This window comes from Cyprinodon variegatus, unplaced genomic scaffold (assembly GCF_000732505.1).
Source record: "Cyprinodon variegatus isolate N-32 unplaced genomic scaffold, C_variegatus-1.0 Scaffold547, whole genome shotgun sequence".
Classification (NCBI taxonomy): Eukaryota; Metazoa; Chordata; class Actinopteri; order Cyprinodontiformes; family Cyprinodontidae; genus Cyprinodon; species Cyprinodon variegatus.
The window spans coordinates 252401-262567 of NW_015151000.1; the positions used below are offsets into that span (position 1 = coordinate 252401).

Here is a 10167-nt window from a genome sequence, read left to right on the forward strand (position 1 = left end):
ACTGGATGATCTGGTGAACTGGAAATTGGCTTGAGATGACATGATGTGAATTGGAGCTATAGAAATAAACTGAATAGAATTGAAAACGACAAACAAAAACACTTTCATTATTATTACTGTCCCATATGTAAAGAAAACCCCAAAGTTCAGACAGAAAAGTGATGAACTGGGCGACACCGGACCAAAGGAAAAAACTTTTCAAGTACCTAAAGCTGATAAAGACAAGCTGGTTCCTCGGAGCCAAATCAAACAAAAAGCTAAAGCAGTAGGGCAGGCATTAGCATGCTAGGCACAAACCGTCCGCAGGTCGATTTAAACGTCAAAGTCACGTTTGAAAACACAGAGAGAGACATCAAGTCACTACAGCCTTGCATCTTCTGGGACATGTGCAAGAAAAAAACGTTATTGTCTGTAGAACATTTGGGTTTTATGTGTGGGGATGTGATATTGGATTGTAAAATTACCCCAGAGATTATCATAATGATCTGAAGGACCTCGGCTTCAAATGTGGGAAAAACACTTTGAAATCAGCTCGTAAACAAACATGATCTATCCCGGCGGTGCTCTCCTCTGCAATTATGGCACCGTGATCACTTGTGGAAATGAGAATCCTGCAAATTTGGAGGCAATTTCTGCTCGAAACACAAAAGAAGGCGCATTAGTACTCAGAGAGAGCGATGGCTGAGGAGGAGAAGGGCTTAGACCGAGGAATCGGTGCATAGAGGGTGACAGAGTTAAAGGGGTTTGGAGTTGAAGAGGTAATGGGAGGGAGGCTAAGAGTGACAGGAAGAGGAGAGCTGTTAGGATGAGCGGGGAGCTGTGCGGTAGGTAGAGCCACTAGACGAGATAAAGAAGAAATCATTCAGTCAATCAGCCCAGGCCCCGGTGCAATCATCAGATCTCATCTGTTTTCAAGAGCAATTCTACCCTTTATTGAGCTGTTGTGTCTAAAACAGGGGAGACTGCAGTGGGGAACATTAACCCGTTCAGTGCCACCACCGTGCTCAGTGGAGCCAGAAATGAGAAATGATAATAAAGAAAAGTCAATCTTATTATCGGGTTGAACTGCTGCTGATGGCGAGGTCGTCCTTATTGCACGGAGGTCGTGACATGCGGACATGTTTGAACGTTTCCTCTATTTTTCAGGCCAATATTAAAAACCAATCAATGATTAAGTCCAGTGGAAGGAAAGCTTTTCTAACCCACTGTGCATTTGACACGTTTCCTTTCTGTCTTTCAGATGTGAGCAGAAAGGTCAGCGGCGAAATGAGCAAGCCTGCCTACGGCTGCCAGGTGACCATCCAATCCGAGAAGGAGAAACAAATGATGAAAATTTACCGCCGAGAAGAAAAGCGAGAGAAAAAGAGAGCCAAAGGAGGCGATGATAGTGACTTCTCAGAGGTTGGGGTAACCTTTGACCCCAAAGAGATGAGAGCTCAGCGGTAGGTCACCTCCACACTCTGCCTGTTCTCCATCCGCCCGTCTCTGCCTGCGCTCCAAGCAGCACCAGCTTCTGCGTTTCCCTGACACCACTGCAGCTTTACCAAAATCCAACAAAGGAAATAAAACAAAACAGGCAAAAAGAAATAAAACATCTCGATGACTCTGCAGCTCGTTACACATCTTTTCCTGCGGAAGATTATTCCCAAAGTTTAATTTCAGGGGATGACGAAGCAGTGATCTGTTTAATTAAAAATCAGGGTTAAACTCAGCGCGATGTGAGGAAAATGATAAGCGGAGAGGTAAGCCGCCTCAGAGAGCAGCAGAATGCCTTTCGTCTGTTAGTCAGTCATCCACGGGGGGGGATTCTTAAATATAGAGGGGAACAACAGAAAATGACTTTAGTCGTCTTTTAGTCTGTTGGAAGGTTTATTTTTATTCATGAGGTGATGTAGAACAGTTGTTCATTGAAAGCGATTTAAGGGTTTCAATGCTGCACTGTCCCTGCTTCTTTGCAGCATCTTTTATGGGGGGGGGGGTCTGGTTTTTGATCCCTGCTTGTTTCCAATGATCTGGTTCTGCTGGTTCCCTCCAGCCGAGTGACAGGCAGCCGGGATAAAGATCAACTCCTGAGTATCTGAGGCTTGAATCCCCTCAGGTTGGAGGAGGGAGCTTCAGCAGATCGATAGACTCTGCATTGATCTGAACCAAAAGGCAGAACTCTCGATGTATCAGTCATTCTACATTCCTACACCTCCCCTATGTCAGGACATCTGGACCATGAGCCAAAGAGCGAGGTCCTGGATAAAAGTGGCTGAAGTGAGCTTCCTGCTCAGGGTGGCAGGAGACCCTTTGTATGTGAACTCAGTGAAGCTTCCTTGTGATGGAGCAGAAGTCGTGGCTCTGGTGCTCTGACTGCCTCCCTGCCAGCTCTCAGATCAGCTCCTCTGATTGGTTAATGCGCCGCGTCAAGCAGCAAAAGTTCAGATTTACTAACTTGATGCGTGTCGAGGCCTGGAAGCTCAATATCTCAGTGAAAACTCACTGACCGGCTGCTCAAAACGCTTCAGGATGCCAGGAGTTTGAAACGCACCGCAGGACGTTTAAAAACGCTTTGATGGTCGCCATGAAACACTTCACATATGAACCGGCCGCTCCGATGCTCCAGAAGGGTTCGGTTTGAACACAGCATTGAAATGATGTAATTAGAGTCCAGTTTTCTTCTAAGGCTTTTAGATTCATGGTGACCAGAATAACGGAGGATCGGCTCAGGAGAAACGGTCTTTATTATTGTTTTGGATGCTAAGCTAGGGATTTCCCAGTCAGGATATTTTTCCCTGTACTGTCGTAGTCCTTCTAAAATGATCAGTGACTGATGCTGAGGGCCTTATGGCTGAACGATATAACCTCTGTTTTCTTTTTTTTATCACTAAATCTGATTGACCTTAAGTTTGATTATAACAACCTTCAAGCTGTGATGCCTGTTTGGTTAAACAATCCTGTTTGGACGTAGGCCGATCCGTCAGCCAGCCGATATTTTTAAAATGATCAAACTGAACCTTTTTATTTTTGTATTTGTATCAGCTGAAACCTGCATACATTCACAGATCGATTGGAACATTCAGCAGCTCTGCTTCTAGACCAAGGGAAGCGTTTACATTGCCCCCTCCTCCACTCACTATCTATGGTTTATTGCGTTAAAGGAAAGGCGGCTCAAATAATCAGCAGCTCATCCCATGATCGGTCAAAATAATCAGCTTTAAAAACATTGTGTCGGTCGACCTCTCAAACAAACGGTTATAATAAGATGCTAAATGTCTGCATGTGGGATTACTCTGTAAAGCTCCTGTCACACCTTGATGATTTAGACCAGCGTTTGCCTAATGCACAAAAAATCTGGCAAAAACATTGGCATACGTTGGATGAGTTCTGAGCACGCTAAAGTAAGCTGGCATGTGTCGGCAAGTAGGTTGAGAAATTTTGAGCATGCTTTAACTGATGCAGCGTAATTTCCATGAAATGATGCTTGTGCGTCATTTCATGGGCATTATGCTGCTGTGCGTTATGCTAAGGTTAGGCTGTCGTTGGACAGAAGTTCTGGACTCATTATGAACACTATGCATACACCTTAATTTGAAAGAATAGAACGTATGCCAGCATTTTAGAAGAGTCTGGGATGGCAGGCATTCGCTGGATAAATTGGCAAGGTGAGACAGTAAGCTGGATTAATCAGTTCTTAATTAATCTAAGAACAAGTGATGAAATGATGTTGCTCTGAACTTTGGAAGCCCGAGATTGTTTTAGTTTTAGAGGAAAATGCCTTAGATTCTAACTGACAAACGGGGGGAAGAAAAACTAAAGTACAGTGATGAGGATGTGCACAGAAAGCAGCCTTTGGTTTTTAAAAGTGTGCGGAACACACTTCCTGTCCTGCTATGGAGGCAGCTTGGCTGATCACAGCCAGCTGAGCAAAAAGACGTGTCAGCAGCCATGTTTCCATGGACTGACATGATGGACTCTCCCCAAATAAACGGGACCTTCTAATGAGCGTGGCTCTGATGTTTCCTGTTGCTGTTTTTTTATGACCTTTCCTTTTCTTCTCACAGAGAGCAGGCCCTGCTGAATGCACGCTACGAACCCGTCCTCACCAGAGAAAGAGTCTATGAACGGATCCGATACCCCAACGTCTACGACAGCTATGCAGAAGCAACGAAAGCACCGGCCTTCGTTGGAGGAGCCAGGGTGAGAGTTTCTTCTTTCCCAATGAAAACCTGACTGTTCAGCGCTACTTCAACACCGCCTGCAGCCTGACTTCCAGCCTGACCCCAATGGGTCGGCCCGTCACACTGCAGTTCTATGGTTCAATGTATGGCTGTGAAAGAAAGCAGAGAGCTGGACAGCCATCCAAACCTAAACATGGCGGCTCAGGACGATCTGCTGCTGTCGCTTCTGTTCGATAGAGATTTCATCCCTGAAAAAAAAACGGTAAAACTATTGTAGTCTCTCATGGCGTCTGCTGACATTTTCATTTCTTATGCTGATTGGCTTAAACCAAACTGTGGTAGGCAGGCACTAGGAGTCCATTCGCCCAATCAGCTGGAAGGGTCAGCTGAACATGAAAGTTTCAGACCTGTGAGCAGCTTCTTTAATAAACGATCTCATCGCCATGGGAACCGTTTCCATGTCAGGGGAGAAAAATGGAGGGAGAGAGAAAATATCTGTCGCTAGAGGCTGTGGAGGAAAGTCTTTAGTGTGAACATTAAGGCCGTTTCTCAATTCACTAGAACGCGAGTACGGACGCGTGTTCTCACCAAGTCTGTTCTTGATAACAACACAGGAAAGTCTGGACTCTGGGAGAACAGGAGCACGCAGCATAAATATGGGTCAATTGGAAGTGACGATTAAAAGTCTAATATTCTCGCCTCAAATGATCTTAAAACTTACATTTATTAAACAGCAACAGAAAAGAGAACTTTTACCTTTCAATGGAGCGCTCCATGGGGCTGCTCAGGTACCACTGCTGCCTTGCAGCAAGAGAGTTCTGGGTTCGATTCCCGGCCCGGGATCTTTCTGCATGGAGTTTGCATGTTCTCCCTGAGCATGCATGGGTTCTCTCCGGGTACTCTGGCTTCCTCACACAGTCCAGAAACATGACTGTTAGGTTAATTTGCTTCTCTAGGTGTGAGTGTGTGCGTGAATGGTTGTATGTCCTGTGTGTCCGTGTTGCCCTGCGATGGACTGGCGACCTGGACCCGTACCCCGCCTCTCACCCATTGACTCCTGGAGTTAGACACCAGCACACCTCGCCACCCCACTCGGGACAAGCGTGTCAGATAATGGATGGATGGATGGATGGATGGAGCGCTCCATTGAAAGCTGCTGCTGCTGCAGTGCATGCTGGTATAGCTGTCCATCTCAAGTCTGATGCATGCTGGGTAAAGAGGGCGGGGCGGGAACAACATCCTGGGATTTGCTGCATCCTCGGTCTGGCGTTCTCTGCAATTGGCTGACAAGCACACAGAAGGCTCAAGAACGCATATTGAGAAACGGCATAAGTGTTATCAGTGTCAGAAAAATGAAGTTCTGCTCTGATTGACAGGTTCCCTCCCTGACATGGTCAGATAGTTCAGAGTTGAAACAGCAGTTTAGAAGGATCTCCTTTTTATATGCACCAGGGGGAGCAGCTGTGGACGCGCCTGGTTACCACCTCGATCCACAGCAAAACAGAAACACTTCAGCTTTACCCCTTTTGACAATATTTATCCTCATTTTAAGCAAATTAGACAATCTACTAAATGGTATAAGATGATTTACATTCAGAATAAATATTTTATTTCAACCGCAAAACTTCTAATTATCCCAACTGATATCATATCAACTTTTTTTCTTTTTTTTTTTTTTGCACAAATTCAATCTTGTTCTGGACTGGTTGAACACTGGCAGCTCCTGGGCAACTCGACTTTAATGATTAATATTATATTCATTTAGTCAGATCTAAAGTTCGCGTATCTCCAGACATCTGCAGCTGCTAAGTTTTAAACTCTCTGGATGTTTGGACTTTGTTTCCAAGTGTGAAGACGTTTCTCTTCCATCCAGGAAGCTTTTTCAATTCAAAATGTCAGAAATAGCGTTTAGTTCCAGGTTTTATCCAGCAGCCCAACAAAGCCTTGTAATGGATTATAAAAACATGCACATTGAAGGGTCATAAATGGCTTCCTTCACACCCCTTTCAAACCACCTGTCTTCTTTATCTAAAATGTGAACTTTCTGGTCCTTAAACGAATGCGGTTTGTCCTTGAGGTGTATGTGAGCAGCAGAATCTTGTACCCAGGAGGTCGCCCATGTGTTGAGCCATGCGTCTGTGAAGATGTTGAATGTTTGTTTCTACAGCAGTAAAAACCTCTGGAGTCATTTCTAAGAGTCAAAGGTCTGTGGCTGAAAAATAGAGTCTGATTCCACTGTAGAGCTCACATTTTAAAGTTGCCATGACCATATGTTATAATTTTCACCATCTTTGTGCAGAATGATGAGGTGAAGGAAGTGGACTCCTCCATGGAAGAGAAATGGCTGTTTTTCTCTCCAATGACTAAACTTTTAGAGCTTTTAGAAACGGCTGAAATTCCCAGAGAAAGTTTTTGTCTCTGAATTTTCTTCCAAACCCAGTTTTTTATTAGACTGTAGGTCACCTGGTAGGTCTTTAACATTTAGTTTTGTTTTGTCTGCGACATTTAGCTGCTGTTACCAGAGGGAATCCACAGAGAAAACAATAAGATGTTTGAGGAGGTGGAGATCCCCCCCAGTGAACCCATGGCTGTCGGCTTCCAGGAGCGGCCCGTCTACATCTCCGAACTGGATGAGGTAAGTGGCCAAAGGTCGGCGACGACAAACCCGCTCATGTTGCTTCGTTATCTGCAGAGGGAGGAAAGCAAAACCAGATGAAGGTTTTGATCTGATCCGGTTCTGGGACGGTTCTCAGCAGATCATTAGAAGCGCCTCTAAAGATAAAACTTAAATTTTGCTAGAAGCAGCACGCTGTTGTTCCAACATGATTACCAGAGAAATAAAACCCAGTTCTCTAACTATATTATCCACAAACTGGCCTTTTAGTTTGCCCCTGGTTCCAGAAGCTCTGAGCAGACTCTTTCCTCATCCTGTTTTCTGCTGCGGCGTTCCTTCCCTTTGAAAGGCGGTCGCTATCACTCAGTCCAGCTGACGGCGATTCTTCTGCTGCAGCTGCATGTTGTTAGCTTGTGTTTTCCTTTATCCCAGTAAATAGAGAGAAGTGGGGCTGCAGTGTCCGCTGAGCCATGTTCTTTCTTAATAGAAGTGTTGTAACTCTCAGGCAGCTGTCAGGGAACACAATGCCCCGTCAGCCTGACTGACACCTTGACTGACAAATCCACATGCATACCGCTACATACATCCCCTCCGCCTCCTGCAGCCTCCGCTGACGCCTCTGCAGATGGGGACGTAGGAGACGGCAGCTCAGGGCGCCGCGGGCCTTCGGGTGCCAGACTCCCGTCGGTTTGAACATCACGTTGTCTTTTAATGGCCCGGATGCCGTGGCGTCTTTGTAGCTGTAAAGGTCAGTCCCTCTTCCCATAGTTTGGCCTTTTATTTATCAAGACGCTGAAGTGCAGCCATAAAAGCCTTTTGTTCCACTTTAGGAGATCAGTGTAGCTGCTCCCTTCACTCATGCTAATGCACATCATCATAGCACGGCTTTAGCCTCGGTGTGTGTGCAGGTGTGTGTGTGTGTTGTGCCATGGCCAATTGATAAATGAATGCTTTAATCACATCTACACCATTGCTCTTGTTGTTTCCGCGGTTAATGAGAGTGGCTCAGGTGTTTGTGTATATTTGCACCGAGGAATGGTGAAGTCCCTTCAGTGGCTGTCAGCTTCAATCTTCATCATGATGATCTATGAGGATTTAGCCATTAAAGCCTTCATTAGCCATGCTAATATAGAGATGTCTAGATGCTAACGGTAAAGGCATCGTTTAGGATCTGTTGTTTGGTCAGAGATCCATGAAATGCTTCATCAGACGTTGATTTAAGATTCTTCTCTTTCTACCCGGCAGCTCGGTTCTGACAGGCAGGCCAGCTGACAGCTTTGCTGGGGCCCGGGGCAACACAGTCCCCCCCCAAACAGTTTACAAACCATGCATGAAGGAAAAAAACACTTTGTGAACTCTTGCAGCTGCGGCTTCTTATTACTAACCTGGATCAGCGCCACAGATTCAGTGGATTCTCTTCATTCCACAATGAGCCGGTCCTCCCTCCTCCTGCTGCTCACTGATAAAACGATAAAACTAAATGTGATCCAGTATGAGCTGATAGGTGGGGGCAGGTAGAGAGCAGCTCCCCCCACAGGTAAATTGGTCTGGGTTCTGGAAAGTGACTGAGGGTCCGCAGTAGGGGTGTAAATAATAATCGTTTTGTATCGATTCATCGATCCAACAGCTACGACACGTCCGCAAGAGAATCTATTCATGTTTTTTTCCCTCCGGTCTATTTTTATCCATTTGCTCCTGGGCGTAATTCTCCTCCCGTGCTGCGGTGGCGCTAAACCTATTTTTCCCTCCTACCTCGCTTCCTGGTTATACTCTTACAGCAGTGTGTTGCAGTACGTGTGGTCTGTGCTACACACTGTGGGTCTAGATACGGCCGAGGCGGCGAGGAAGTGGGGGCGAGTTTAGTCCGACGACGGAGGGACATGAGGGCCAAAAAGAGCGGAGATCCAGGTGGAAAAAGGCTCCCAGCGTTCTCGCGCACCTCGCTCTTCTAGCGGGTCAAACTTCATGAGTTGTTTTCCACAATTTCGGTCATTAAAACAAAACAAGCCGGCCTCCTGTCTGCGGTCAGCTACAATCTGGGAGAGGAGCAGCGGAGCGTCTGTGGAGGGGGCGGGACGTCTGGAGCCGAGGGACCGCATTGCACTCATTGCACTGATTATGTGCAGTATTTTTTGATGCAAGGCCTTTCAAATCTATAACGCAGGGGTATTATTATTTTTCAGTGAATGAGGTTTTAATAGGAATAGGTGGAGTGCAACTTTTCTACTTCTGTTATTTGCTGTTGTTTGTAAAAAAAAAATGCATAACAATATTACAGCTTTCATTGATTTATTTCAAATTTGAAACATTGTCTAGCCTGTAAGGTGTAAAAAAAAAAAAAAAAAAATGAACCAGTTAATCGAATGGAATCATATCGTGGTGTATTCTTGAGTATTGAAAATAATCGAATCGTTGGGTCAGGAAATCGACACTGAATCGAATCGCCATGATGAATGTGATTTACACCCCTAGTCCGCAGCCTTATAAGGTCCTGCTGTAGAGAAGCAGTGAGGGCGGGACAGTGGTGCAGCAGCTGGTGCAGAGGCTCTCATTCCAAAAGATGCTTCATCAAAAGTGAAATTTAACATTTAATTTAAAGAAATCAGAACAAACTTTGTTCACATTAGGAATTTTATAAATATTCTGGCTTATTTTCCTTGATTTTATCAGATTCTATAGAGCAGGCTTGTCGAGGGTCAGTAATAGAGGATATCCATGGTTAACTGATAACAGGCTGTTGCTGAACCGCAATCTTCATCCAACTAGGGCTACAACTAATGATTATTATGCAAATCGATTAATCCCTCGATTATTTTTTTATAATCGATTGATAATCAGATAGCCAAAGGTTTCTTAAAAAATATTTTTTATGAAAGGAAACCTTTCCACTTCAGGAGTTCTAGATAGAGCAGATTGACATTTTGTAACAAAAATACATTTTGTTAAGAACAACTCTCTAGACAATTACATTTATTAAAGTGCAGCCTTGATGATGTAAGCAGCAGTGAGCAGCGCGCTCCTTTCGTGTTTGCTTGGCAGCAGTGATGTCAGACGGATCCGGATGGGATCTTAGCATCCAAATGGATTTTTACCCTGATGGAAGAGGATCTGATGCTGGAGCATTAGGGCCTGTTTCCTGGGCTTCACCCATCAGTTGTTGTTGAGCTGCTACTACTGCCTCCAGCTCCTGAAGCACCTGCTTCTCCTGGCTCAGGGGAAGCTCAGGAGTAGCCCCCCCTGGGTTAAAGAGGCTGAGGTGGTTGAAGCAGCAGTGGAGCCATCGGCAGGTTTAGCAGCGGCAGACGATGCTGGAGAAGGTGTGGAAGCTGCAGGGTGCCGGGAGGAGCCGACTGGGGATGGTTCAGTATTTGTCAGGGAAGCATTTAGGGT

At 45.4% G+C, this 10167-nt stretch overlaps 1 protein-coding gene across 1 annotated transcript in view; it reads left to right on the forward strand.

Annotated features, from left to right (window-relative positions):
• Window positions 1-10167, forward strand: part of ascc3 (activating signal cointegrator 1 complex subunit 3) — a 202540-nt gene that overhangs the window by 49057 nt on the left and 143316 nt on the right. Inside the window, exons 5-7 of the mRNA XM_015391552.1 lie at window positions 1241-1442; window positions 4047-4182; window positions 6673-6798. Coding sequence (XP_015247038.1) covers window positions 1241-1442; window positions 4047-4182; window positions 6673-6798 — 464 coding nt within the window. The remainder of the gene's footprint in view (window positions 1-1240; window positions 1443-4046; window positions 4183-6672; window positions 6799-10167) is intronic.